Below are 13282 nucleotides of genomic sequence, written 5' to 3'. Positions count from 1 at the left end.
CCAGGCTGGTCTCCAGGGATTTGTATTTGGGGTTAGGGTGGCAGGGCTCCTGACTGGGAGCCCTGTCCCAGCCCAGCTGCAAGAAGGAGCCGAGCTGCTGCACTGAGGGTGCCAAGACATGGGTTTATTTTTCATCCATGCAAGCAAACAGCCTGGTAGCAGGCAAACCAGGGGTAGGAATGGGCTCTGTCCCTCCCCAAGCTGCCCTCTGTCACTCGAAGTCTCTGTGGCTTTGTCCCCAGGTCGGAGATGGCTGGTGGGTGCTCAGGCTGGACCAGCTCCCAGCCCTGGGTGCAAGGGCAGCTCGTGACGGCTCTGTGCCTGCCAGTGCCTGAATTTTCTCTTTCTCCTGATGCAGACGTTGACAAATAAATAGCTCTTTTCTGCTTTGGCTCTTGCATAGTGGAAAAAAACGTCTGACCTGATCGGAGAGAGGAGTCCTGGGCTATGGAAACCCATGGCTTCATTGGCAAATGTGCCCACGGCATCGCTGCCAGCCTGGCCAAATGCCCATGCTTGCACCCTGTCTGTGCTCCTCCGCTGGTGGCTGTCTTATTTCAGTTCCATTTCTGAGCTGGATTTGAAGGTCTGGCTTCTCCTTTCTGAGAAGAACTTGATGCCCAAGAAGATGGTGGTGATGAGGAAGACGAGCGCCAGGGCGAGCAGGACCCGCCTGCTGTGGCTTCCTTGCTGGTCAGGGACATCCCCAGGAAATCAGTTCGGCTGGAGCCAGGTTGGGCTGCAGTGGCTGGAAAATGGAGAAGTAAGGGATGTGGTTGGTACTGGTGGCTCTGGGCTGAGGTGTGTTGGGTCACCAGCTGTCCCTTTGGTGGTCTCTTGGATGCCAGCTCCATGGGAAATCAAGGAGGAGCATCCCAGCACCCTGTGGTTTTTGGGGTGGCCAAGAGGCACCAAGACTTCATCTTGGAGGCACCAAGCTCCATCTCTTCCATGTGCCCTATCCTGGCCCCACCACAGACCCACTGGGCTTGGCTGAGCCCTGCCTACCTGCGTAAGGAGTCCAGCTGTACTCGGGCCAGCCCAGGACCTCCCCGTTCCTCTCGTTCTCCTTCACCAGCCATGTCATGAGTGGCTCGAAGTAGCTCATCAAGGCATCAGCTGACATGTTGGGCTGCCCTGTGATGAGTTCCATGGCTTCGGGCCACGGCTTGCTGAAACCCAGCTTCAGGGCATCCCTGTGTCAGGAGAAATCAGCTCCAGCGGGTTCCCCATCACCCTCTTGGCCACCAGCCCTTCCTTTTTCCCCAGGGATCACCAACCCTGGGTCCAGTCTGTGTCCCCAGCACCGCAGGGCTGCCAGCCCAGAGCACCGAGGAGGAGTTTTTGCTGGGGGAAACGGGGGATTTACATGGATTTAAACCCTCCAGTGCATCCAGCCTGATGCGGAGCAGTTCCTGGAGGAAAGGGTTAATTTTGCAGGTGCTTTTCTTGGAGCAAGGGGGGTGTTTTCCCTAAGGAACAGGGGGCTATGGAGGAGGAGGAGGAGGAGGGAGGGAGGGAGCCTTCCACCTGCCAGGGTCCCAGCTACCATCTAGTGGCTGCTTTTGCAATCACACCCCAGCACCCAGACCAAGGTGTCCCTCCCCGGTGTCCTCCCCACCCCAGGGTCAGGGATCAGAGCATCCCATGCTGGGGTGGGGAGGGAATGGATGACCAGGGGTTGCTATGCCTCCTGTCCTGCTGGGCTGGCTTTAAGGTATTTGGGGACATAAGTGTCTTGGGTTTGCCCTGCCCACACACCTACCCCAAGAGCTTCCCAGCCTCCTTGGACTGGTAGATGTCACACGTGTGCAGGGGACCCGTGTGTCCAGCTGCCGCACAGAGCGCCTGGTGGAACTGGAACTGGATCACGAAGCTGACGAAGTACCTGGTGGGGGGTGGAGAGGGATGAGGAGATTGGAATGGGCCCTACAAGTGGCTGTACAAGGGAGGCTGTGCACCCCCTCATCCCCTGGTTGCACCCTCCCTGTCTGGAGGAGCATCACTGGTGTTGGAGCTCCACTTGCATCACTCCATCCAACCTGCTGATGCCAATTCTCCTTTAACGTGTTTTTTGTGGCTGCCTGGGTGGATGAGCCCATCCTCCTCGGATAGAGAGAAATTCTCCCAAACCCAGCACCCTCAGGATGGTACCACCAAGTATCCCACCAGCCATGAAATAAGGTGCCATCACTGGCAACTGAACTGGAGATCCTGCTGCTGTGTCCAAGTGGTGTCCCTCCTGCCCCAGTCCTGCTCACCTGATGTAGGGGACATTGGCAGGGATGTGAAACTTTGCCCCGGGGTCAAAGTCATCTTCAGATCTTGGTGTTGGTGGGCACAAGCCTTGGTACTTCAACCTGGGCCAGAGAGGGAGAGTCAGCCCAGCATGGGGAGGACAAGGTGGGGTAAACCGGGAGGGGACACAGCGGGGTGTGAGGACAATGTGAAGGGCTATGTATCCCATCATGTCCCATTGCAGCCAACTGGACCACAGGGAGAAAACACCCAAGGGGATGAAGGCCAAGGCCCTTGCACCAAAGAAGAATCTGAATTCAAGCACACCTGAGGTTCCACCACTGCTGATTGTACTCGTCCTCCTTGATCCGCCCATCAAACACCTTCCAGCGCCACTGGTCCATGAGGTACCCGAAGGGCAGGAAGGCAATTTTGTCCAGGGCAATGCTCATCAGGTAGTTAATGTCACTTTCTGCCCAGGGTGGGAAGGTGTGAGCAAGGTGGTGCTGTACGCACCTCTCCACCCTGTATGGGTCATTCTGCCCAAGAGCAGGGTGTCCCTACCAGGTCCTCTCCCCTCCATGCATGCAAATCCACCATGCATGTCCCTGACCCCGTCCACCCTGCCCAGCCCACCCTGACCCTCTGCATTTCCAGCTCCTCCACCTTTGTGGTGCTCTCCTGCCAGCTCACCTTGGTTGTCCGTGACTTGGTCCAGCAGCTTGATGCTGTGCAGATGTTTTGGGGTAGAGACGGACAAGGCCATGACATCCCCAATGGCCTCATGGAAGCCAGGGTTGGCCCCATCGCGGAACGAGATGGGCTGGTCCATGTACTGCAGGAAGTACTGGACGTGGCCCATCTCGTGGTGCACTGTGATCAGGTCATCCATGTTCACCACGGTGCACTGCTTGATCCTGGACCAGGACATGTGGGGTGGGAGAAGAGAGGGCAGGGCTGGGGTGAAAATCTCCAGGAATGGTCACACCCCCTTGAGCTATTTTTCCCTTTGACCTCCCTTTCCATGTGCCCCCACCCCACACCTGATGCCAAACTGGGCTGGTCCTACTCCATTGAGTTGGTTTCTATTTTCTTCTGCATCTCCTGCTGCTCCTGCCCATTCCCTGTCTCTGTCCACTGGTTTTTCCATTCTCCATGGCAGGGAAGGCATTGATTGCCCTCTGTTCACCATGGGGACTCCTGCCCGCAACACCCGCATCTTGGGTACCAGTGGCAATGTCAGAGACACCATGGTGGTGCCAGACCACGTGCCCTTATCCTCCCAATTTGCTGTCTGCCCCAGCACCACATCAGCTGGGGCCACCACTTCCTCCCCATGGGCACCTGAAGTCCTTGCGATTGTAGAAGTCCCAGGCTGAGGCGTGACAGACCACCTCCCGCCCGTCTGCCGGCTTCTCGATCATGGACTTGTCCCAGAACTCCTGCGGCATGGGGATGAGGCCCAGAGAGGTGAAGAAATGGTCTGATTCTTCAAACATCCTCTTGGCTGTCCAGCCCTGGGGAGAGAGCAGAGAGAGGACCCGGTGAGGGGCAATGGGGGGTACTGGGGGCTGTGGGAAGGATGGGAGGCCAGGGACAGCCTTGTTCCTTAGGCAGGGGAAATCCTTCTGGGGCAGCTAGGGCTGAATCCTGCCTTCAACATACCCAGGTGAGAATACGGATGAGGCATGGAAGGGATGCTTGGTCCCAAGGGACTTGCCCAGAGCAACCTGGAAAAGCACTGACCTGTTGTTTCATGGCCGGGGTGGCATCCACCTTGGTGGCATCTGGGAAAGGTGTCACCAGATCGAAAATGCTGGACCATGACTGGGCCCACATGTTGCCTGAGAAGCAGGAGGGAGATAGGGAGAGAAGAGCAAAGGCAACCGGTGACTCCTGACTCCTGCCCGGGCTGGATCACCCTGCCTGGTCCCTGCCTTGCCCATGTAAGGGTGATGCAAACAGGAGCCTGTCCATGCTGGAGAGCTCAAGTCACACCAAGTGTGTTGCCCTTTCCTGGGGCAGACTGGCCTTGGCAGACCCCTCTCATGGGGGTTTTGGCCCTTCAGCCAGAGATGAACAGACACCAGCCTCAACTCTTGGCATGACTTGGAGCGAATTACGCCTGGTGGGAGACACAGCTCTGCTTGAGCAGAGCCCTTACCTAGCAGGTGAGCAGGGATGGGACCCTTCAGGTTTATGCGCTCTGCACCATACTTTTTGTGTAGGGCTCGGCGTACGTAGGCGTGTAGGTTGAGGTACAAGGGCTGCAACTGCAGGTACAACCTCTCCAGATCTTCCTCAAAGGTGGGTGTCTCGTACAGGGATCTCCAGAAGGCTCCATTGTCCATGTAGCCTGTGGTAGGGCAAGAAAAGAAGCTGTCAGATGCTGCCCTTCTTGGACAGCAGTCTGTCTTGCTACCCAGGCACCCCAGGTCCCTCCACATCTCATGGGAGTTGGTGGGACCTTCACACCCTCAGTATTTTGGCCCTGAATTGGATGGTCAGCCCAAACCTCTGCTCACAGGGTGCTAAGACCATGATGGGTCTCTAAGGGACACTGACCGTTGAGCACGGCTGCCTTGTTGCTCAGTTCCACGTATCTCTTGTAGCTGTTCTTGATCTTCTTCCCAGAAGCATCTCGCCAGCCCTTCCAGGCAAACAGGAGCTCATCGTAGTCCCGTGAGTTGGCCAGGATGTCCGTGAGGTCTGAAAGGAGAGCAATGAAGCTAAAGTGATGCTGTTGGATGGGCTGGACTGGCCCAATGGTGCGAGACCCAATGTGCTGCTCAGGGGCCATCACAGAGAAGGTGGGAAGGACCCTTCATGACCTTTCTCCATGTCTCTATTAAAAAATCTCTCCTTTCTGGCATGTTGCAGATGACCCACTGGCCCCCTTGCCAGATCTTACCAGGATCCAGGGGGTGACAGGTTTTGCTCTCTCTGCAGACCTTGGCTACGCTGTACGTGGTCTCCATATCTGAGAGGAGGGTGTTGTACTGCAAAGAAAATCAGATCGTGTGAGCTGCTTATCCTTGTTCCTGCTCTTGGAGAATGTCACAGCCCATTGAGATGTTCTCAGGTGTTTTCCTCTGGTCCCTTCCAAGGCCAAGTGTGACCCCAAATGGAGTCAATATGGGCGGGACTGGGGCCAGCCGGCAATGTGCCGCTGCCACCCAAGCAGCCAGGCCCCACTGCAGTTGAGACAGGCAACCTTTGGGTGGGAAATCCTGGAGACAAGGATCGTGGCTTTGTGTAGAAGGTACCAAACTATCACCTTGTTCAAGGGCAGGGGGTCGCTACCCAGTGGCATTTCCTAGAAGTTGCGAGAAACCTGTGTCTCCACCCAGGGCAGTGGCAAGGGACACCCCATCCTGCTCTGTCCCCTTGCAGCTCACCTCCTTCAGCTCGTTCTCGGGCAGGGCTGCCTTCTCAATGACACTCAGCTTCTTGAGGATGCGTGTGACACTTTGGTCCTGGAAATCGGAGGTGTCGAACTGCCTGGCCCTCATGCCGTACTCAAGGGTGTGCTTGGACATGGCCAAGTTCTTCTCCAGCTGCAAGGGCAGGAGGGGACAGAAGAGGAGTTACTTGGAGGAGATCTCTGAGACACAGGTCACCACTCGAAACACCACCTGTCACGCCACGACCGACGACACCCCGTGGCTGCCCTTGTGGGCACCTCGTGGCATGACGAGGGTTTTCCCTCCTGGGTGAGAACATTGCTCCTTGGCTAGGGACAGAGGCTGTCCTGGTTTTCAGAGCTCATCTGAAACATGCCCTGGGTACCAGCTGCCTGTCTTGGCTGTTGTGTCTCCCCACCCAGCCCCGAGGTTGTTCCCGTACCATGATCTCCTTGTTGTGGTCGGTGATGTTGGTGTTGTAGGTCCAGGATGCCTCAGTGTAGGCGTTCCACACCGCCTCGGCCGTGCTGTTGTACTCGGACAAGAACTCCTTAGCCTGTGCTTCGTCTGCTATTTTGTCTAGAGGAGGAGATAAATGGGGGAAGAGATGGGGGTCCAGGAGAATCTTTCACTTTGCAAGAGCACTAATCCATGGAGAAACCATGGTTGAGCTTTTCCCAGAACTACAGGTCCATTGAAGGATGCCACAGCCTGGGAGAAGGCTGAGCCAAGAAATGGGGGCAGAGGGGCACCATTGGACAGGGGATGGGATGACAGGACAAGTTACATGCCGTAGACCCTCCCACTTGGGCAGAAAGGATGCATCTGAAAACAGACAACCTGTCACACCATGACCAATGGCATTCCTCCTGTGGCAGGGCCACAGGTTCAGACCATGGCATGCCAAAGGGTTGGCTAATGGCATCTCCTTCCTGGGAAGCAACACCCTGTGGAACTCCACATGGTGCTGGTTGTTTCTGTTTCCTGGCATGGGGACCTCTCCCACTCCCAGCAGAGACCTCCCTCAGCACTGTCCTGCCTGGGGATTCGGAATGTCCCTCAGGACGCCTCCTCCTGCCCCTCCCCAGACCTGGGATGGAGGTGTAGCCTTACCAATGCCTTCAGGGTAGCCTTCGGGGACAGGGGGACGCCAGTCGAACTCGGGCCAGCCCAGCACCTCATTGGTCTTGTTGTTCTGCTCCTTAAGCCACTGAGTGACAGGGCTGAAGTACTCCAGGAGAGCCCCAGCGTCCATCTTATCCGTGCCGGTGAGGTTGAACAGAATTTCCTGCCACGACTTGGAAGACCCAGCTTTCAACACTTCCCTGTGGAGAAGTGGGACAGCAAGAGCCAGAGTGAGGCTAGGGGATGGATGGGAGAAAAGCAGTGGTGGTGTCTCAGCATGGCAAGGGTTGAAGATGCTATTCCTGAGTGGGACATGAACCTGGAAACTCCCTCTGAAGCTCCCATCTGTCCTGCGTATGGGAATGAGGACTCCCCACCACGTACTCATGCATGTGTTAACACCCAGGGGCTCAACAGGAACCAAACGTGCTTTAGTGTCCTCTTGTCTGGGTGGGAGCTCAAGACAGGGGAAATAACAGTGCTCTGGTGAGGACCACTCACCCCACCCCAGTGCTTCCATGTATTTCCATCCATCCATCCATCCATCTGCAAAGCTATTTCTCCAGCCATCATCTCCACAGCCACTTTTCCTTCCTTCCTTTCTTCTTTCCTTCCTTCGCACACCATCAGCTTCCACGCACACATCTGCCCATGGCGATTGTCCCGACCCTCCTCTGTCCCCACCTGAGTTTGGCTCCAGCTTCTTTGGACATGTAGATGTCACAGGTGTGCAGGGGACCGTTGTGGTTGGCCGCCTGGCACAGTGCCTTGTGAAACTGGAACTGGAGGATGAAGCTCGCAAAGTACCTGCCAAGGAAGCCCAGGAAGGTGAGACCTGGGGACAAAGGGAAGCAGACAAGTCCTAGGGTACGGGGGAAGGCAGCCGGCCACATGGTAGCTCCCCACCATTTGTGGTCCCAAGAGTTGGATAGTCTCTGTCTTGAGCAGGAGCAATGCATCCCAGTCCCTGCCTACGGAGCTGAGCCCTGGCTCCCCCTGCTCCCCAAGTCCCTGTCCCCTTGCCAGCACCTCCTCTACCTGATATAAGGAGTGTTCCCAGGGATGTGGTACTTTGCTCCAGGGTCAAAGTTGGTTTCATCTCTTGAAACTGGAGCACAGATACCCTGGTATTTGGTTCTGCAGACAACAGAGAACAGGAGCATGAGCTGGAAAGAGGGAGGCAGATGAACCAAGGCAGGGAATGGAAATGGAAGGCTTAAGAAATCAATACAATTGGAATGCATTTCCATGTATCCATCCATCCATCCATCCATCCATCCATCCGTCCACCCACTCACCCACCCATCTAGCCATCATTCTCCAGCCATCTCTACAGCTATTTCTTTATTTTTTCTTTCCTTTCTTCTTTGCTGTCTTCCTTCCTTGCACACCCCAAGCTTCCACACCCCAATCCACCCCAGTTGACTGTCCTCTACCTCAGATACCACCAGTCATAGTTGTAACGGTTTGGGGGCGTGCGGCCGTTGAACACGTTCCAGCGCCACTGGTCAATGAGGTAGCCGAAGGGCAGGAAGGCGATCTTCTCCAACGCCATCTTCAGCAGATAGTTGATGTTGCTCTCTGCATGAAACAGAGCCTGAACCAGGTTGGGAAGGAGTCTGGCCGGACAGCGCTATAGCCACTAGACTTTTTGAGGGCAAGAGGGTGAACAGATCTGGATGAGAAATGGAGACAGCATTTCAACATGTCATTTTGCTCCCTAGAGAAGGCTGTGTAAGACACAGGAGGTTTCTCTAGATACAGCTCCTACTTGGGGCACCACGTGCCATTTAACTGAGTGGGGACAATGTCAGTGACAAGCACAGTGTCCCCTTGCCTTCAGCCTGGCTCTCGGAGCAAGAAGATCTTTGGTGAGTGTAACTCTAATGGTTCCCTCTTCACACATTCACCCTGGACCTTGGTTTGATCTGCTGGGCTGTCACATCGCTGCAAAGGCTCTCGTGGTTTAGACCCAGAACCGGAGTCAGCTCTGGGACAGTCACCACCATATCCCAGGGAACACAGGGGATGGTGACATCTGCTTTCCCCATTGCCTCGAGGAAACCTGGGGAAGGAAGGTTGGAGAAGGACCTGCTGAAGACCCAGCAGAAGCTGTGGGATCAGAGAGGGGTTGGCAGCACTGCCCTGAGGGGCTGTTGGCTGCCATCGCGATGGTGGCACAGCTGCCAAGGGCTGGTTAGTTGGGCAGCGATGCCTTGAGGCGGGGACCATCTGCTCCGTGTTTGTGCAGCATCGGCCCAACGCTCTTGGCTGCTGCCATGGCTTCCCCGTCACGAAACATGTTTAATGACACGGCAGGAGGATCCCGGGACTGTCCCTCCTCCGCAAAGCAGCTCCCTGCGGCAGGAATCTGCGAACGCTTGGTTTCCTCTGCTGCCGTCTGCTTTGACGTGTTGGCTGGGAGATGCTGGGCAGGGGGAGAGGCTCTTGCCAAGCCGGGCAGTGCCCTGCGGTGACATGTCCTCCTCTGCTGCGCCGGCTGGCAGGCAGAAATGTCACCCACTGACTGTGGATGTAAGTGGCCAGTGCCACCTCCGCAGAGCTACACTGGGAGCTCCTGGGGCAGATGTTTCTTGGCGAAGGAAGGGGGAACGCTGAAAAGGTCAAAGCCGATCAAGCACAAAGATGCTGCTTTCAGGAGCAATGGAGAAGGGAAGCGAACAGGGAAGCTCTGGAGTGCATGCTGCTGCCCTCCGAGGTGAAGAGAACAGAGTCATGATGGATCATTCATGGACCCATGGAGACAAGAAGGGGTTGTGCATGGAACCAAGTGTGGATGAAGAGCACACATCAGCCATGGGGTTGTGCCTGCTCTGGGTTGTGTTGCCAAACTGCAGCCCACCATGGCATGTCCCAAACCTTTCCTGGTGCCACAGGGAGTGGCTGAGCCCTCCAGTGGCTGCCATACCTGCGTCCTCGGTGGCACTGCTGAGGAGACCGATCTTCTTGAGGTGGCTGGGGGTAGAGACAGACAGGGACATGACATCGCCGATGGCCTCGTGGAAGCCAGGGTTGGCCCCGCTGCGGAAGGAGACGGGCTGGTCCTTATACTGCAGGTAGTATTGGACGTGGCCCATCTCATGGTGCACCGTGAACAGCTGCTCCATGGTCACTGTTGTGCACTGCTTGATCCTGCCGGGTGACAACAGAGCATTGCCTGAGATGAGTGAGGGTCCCAGGCTACCTGTGCACCCCCTTGGTGGAACGGACCCTCCACAGTCCCTGAGAGGGTGGCAGCACCCCATGGGGTCGGGGGAAGACCCAGTGGAGGGGAAGGCATGTCATCATGGTGCCCCAAGACCTTCCCCGAGAAGGTGCCAGATTGGGCTGCATGGCCAGGCTCTGGGTACCCAAAACAGTGACCACCAAGGGGGATGGAGGAGGGTCTTACCCAGCAGCCCTGGGCCCCTGCACGCCCCCCGCACCTGAAGTCCTTGCGGTTGTAGAAGTCCCAGGCTGAGGCGTGACACACCACCTCCCGCCCATCCGTTGGCTTCTCCAGCATGGACTTCTCCCAGAATTCAGGGGGCATCTCCAGCAGCCCCAGGGAGGTGAAGAACTCATCTGAGACCCGGAACATGTGGGTGGCGTTCCAGCCCTGGTAGGCAGCAGGCAGTGGGTTATGGCTGAGGAAGGGGCTGCCCATGCCCTGGGCATTGCTTCTGATGCTCTCCCAGCACCATTGGGATGAGGTGGGTCCCTCCAAGGGATGGTGGTCCTGCCCCTCTGGGTCCCTCCAAGGGACTGGGGTCCTGCCCTCTCACCCTGATGGAGAACCCTGGCCCCAGAGTTGGTATGAGCAACCCTATGAAGCACCAAGCAATGGTGCTGGTCCCCAGCAAGGACAGAAGGGAGCAGTGCTGATGCCCCAGGAGTGCTCGGAGCTGAGAGATGGTGTGGATGCACCCCCCAACCTGGGAACTGGCACCAGTCCCACTGCATCATCCTTCCTCTTTGCCCACTTGCCGCCTCTTTGGTCATTGCCAGAGAGGGAGTGGGTCATTTCTTTGTCCCTTCCCCTCCCAGACACGGCCTTTCTGCTGTCCCCTCTGCAGGTATGAGGAACTGCTCCCATGGGGTCAATGTCACGGGCAAGCCTTGTTTTTGTTCCCCTGGTGCCACCAGTGTGTCCCTCAGCCCATCACCTGCTGCACCATGGTGCTCGTGACATCGAGGTTGGGCTTCTCAGGGTAGGGGACCATCAGGTCATAAATGTTGTTCCACTGCTGAGCCCACATGTTGCCTGAGAAGAGAAAGTAGCTGGAGCAGAGCTGGTGGTAGGTTGGGAGGAAGAGAAACACAGTGATACCTGGGACCTCCCTGTCCCACTATGGCCCTGCATGTGCCTCTCTGGCCCCACCAGCACCCCTGGGCACAGGCTGATGGGTCTCTCCTCTTACCCAGGAGATGAGCAGGTATGGGACCCCTCAGGTTGATGTATTTGGGGCCATAGCGGTTGTACAGCTTCCTCCGGACGAAGGCGTGCAGGTTGAGGTAGAGTGGCTCCAACTGTTTGTAGAGATGCTCCAGGTCATCCTCGAAGGAGGGTGAGTCGTACCAGGAGCGCCAGTAGCTGCCTGTGTCCTCAAATCCTGTCGGGGAGACAGTGATGACCTCTGGCTCTGGCCCCTGGGGGCTGCCCCCACCAGCAGCCCCAAGAGCTGGGACCAGGGAACAGCAGTAGGATTTTTGCCCCTCCCCAGCTCAAATTCCCACCCTGATCCCTGACCACGCCCTGCATCCCCCCATCCTGCTCATACCGTCCATCTGATAGGCCTCGTTGCTCAGTTTCACAAACTCCTCATACGGGGCTCGCAGGGGGTTGCCCGCGGCATTGTGCCACCCCTCCCAGGCGTAGAGCAGCTTCTTGTAGCTGCGGGAGGTAGCCATGATGTCCGAGAGGTCTGAGACAGAGGGGACAAGTAGGACACAAGAGAGGGGCAGGAGACAAGGTCACATCCCACAGTTGCTCTACAAAGGTGCCACCACCATCGCTCCAGACCCAAATACCCATCCTCTGCTCGGGACAACCCCGATGAATGTGGGTGGGACCTGCCAACCCCAACGAACATGGATGGGACCGGCCAACCTCAGCCCGGCCACCCCCAAGGCACTTTGATGGGCCCGGCCAACCCCAAGGAACATGGATGGGACCTGCCAACCCCGATGAACATGGGTGGGACCTGCCAACCCCAACGAACATGGATGGGACCGGCCAACCCCGATGAACATGGATGGGACCTGCCAACCCCGATGAACATGGGTGGGACCTGCCAACCCCAACGAACATGGATGGGATCGACCAACCCCTATGAACATGGGTGGGACCTGCCAAGCCCGATGAACATGGGTGGGACCTGCCAACCCCAATGAACATGAGTGGGATCTAACGACCCCAAACCACTGGAGATGTGGGGACCAGGACAAATTCATGGCCATGTGGTGCTCAGCACCCCACAGGGGCAGAGGGACAAGGACCATACCTGGCTCCAGATCCCAGCAGGTACCATTGGCCAGGCACACCTTGGCTGTGGAGTAGATTTTGTCCATGTTGCTCAGGATGGTGTTGTACTGTGGGGAAAAAAAAGATGTTGGGGCTGGAGGGGGATGGGATTGACCCTTCAGGGGGAAACCACAGACTTTCCAGCTCCGGAGTGTGTGTGTCCAGAGGGATGTGGAGGAGGACTGATGTGTTTACACAGCGCGTTTTGGTGAGATAAGTGTGTTATCACCCAGAGTTTGACACTTGTTGCATGGTGGGAGCTGGGAGGCTCTTTGGGACAGAGAAACCACGCACAGCCGCTCTCTGACCCCCCCTCAAAAGCTGTGCGAGTGCTCACGGTGTCCCGGAGCAGGGCTATTTATAAAGCTCTTTGTCAGCGGGGCTGCGGCACAGCCTGTTTATCTAAGTGGGTTAAAAAAAAAAAAAAAAGAAAAACAGGAGGAGGACGAGGATTTATTTCTGTGAACTTCAACAACAGCAAACAATAGCAACAGGAGGTTTCCTGGAACCTGCCCGGGGAGCCCATTCCCAGGGAAGGAAATTCCTCCACTCCGTCCTTCTCTCTGCTCCCATTTCTCCGCTCCGGCCGGGTGGAGGGGATAGGGACAGGCGACAGTGGTGGCTGTGGGATGGAGCTGCCCAGGGACGGGTGAGACATGGCTGATGTGCAAGGACGAGACATGATGTCTTTTATTTGGGAGAGGGTAGGGACGGGTTTCCTGGAAGGAACTGGGGCCGACGCTTCTCCGGAAAGGATTGTATCGTTGGGTTTTTACAAGTTTTTCAGTGGGGAGGGCTGTCAGGGACCAGGCTGGAGGGGACAGCAGTGCCAAGGGGACAGCAGTGCCAAGGGGACAGCAGTGCCATCATCCCTGTGCTCGTGCAGAGGCAAGCGGCTGCCAGACTCAGACAGGGAAATATTGTCGTGCACGGAAATGAAAATCATGTCACGCTTAGGTAAACGACCCTGAAAGCTCTGGACCAAGATGGG

At 56.7% G+C, this 13282-nt stretch overlaps 1 protein-coding gene across 1 annotated transcript in view; it reads right to left on the bottom strand.

Moving 5' to 3' along the window:
- Nucleotides 1-98: 98 nt before the first annotated feature.
- The window catches only part of ACE (angiotensin I converting enzyme), a 13837-nt gene continuing 653 nt past the window's right edge, over nt 99-13282 (bottom strand). The window contains 24 exon segments of the mRNA XM_010084161.1: nt 99-671; nt 674-748; nt 1009-1196; nt 1766-1888; nt 2262-2360; nt 2566-2710; nt 2932-3155; nt 3583-3755; nt 3985-4082; nt 4403-4594; nt 4804-4947; nt 5150-5237; nt 5637-5795; nt 6085-6221; nt 6756-6967; nt 7452-7574; nt 7806-7904; nt 8204-8348; nt 9697-9920; nt 10214-10386; nt 10934-11031; nt 11189-11380; nt 11549-11692; nt 12272-12359. Of these exon segments, the coding sequence (XP_010082463.1) occupies nt 553-671; nt 674-748; nt 1009-1196; nt 1766-1888; nt 2262-2360; nt 2566-2710; nt 2932-3155; nt 3583-3755; nt 3985-4082; nt 4403-4594; nt 4804-4947; nt 5150-5237; nt 5637-5795; nt 6085-6221; nt 6756-6967; nt 7452-7574; nt 7806-7904; nt 8204-8348; nt 9697-9920; nt 10214-10386; nt 10934-11031; nt 11189-11380; nt 11549-11692; nt 12272-12359 (3462 nt within the window). The 3' untranslated portion in view covers nt 99-552.

This window comes from Pterocles gutturalis, unplaced genomic scaffold (assembly GCF_000699245.1).
Source record: "Pterocles gutturalis isolate BGI_N339 unplaced genomic scaffold, ASM69924v1 scaffold30915, whole genome shotgun sequence".
Classification (NCBI taxonomy): domain Eukaryota; kingdom Metazoa; phylum Chordata; class Aves; order Pterocliformes; family Pteroclidae; genus Pterocles; species Pterocles gutturalis.
Note: the sequence above shows the minus strand (reverse complement) of the source record. Positions and strands in the feature narration are given on the sequence as shown.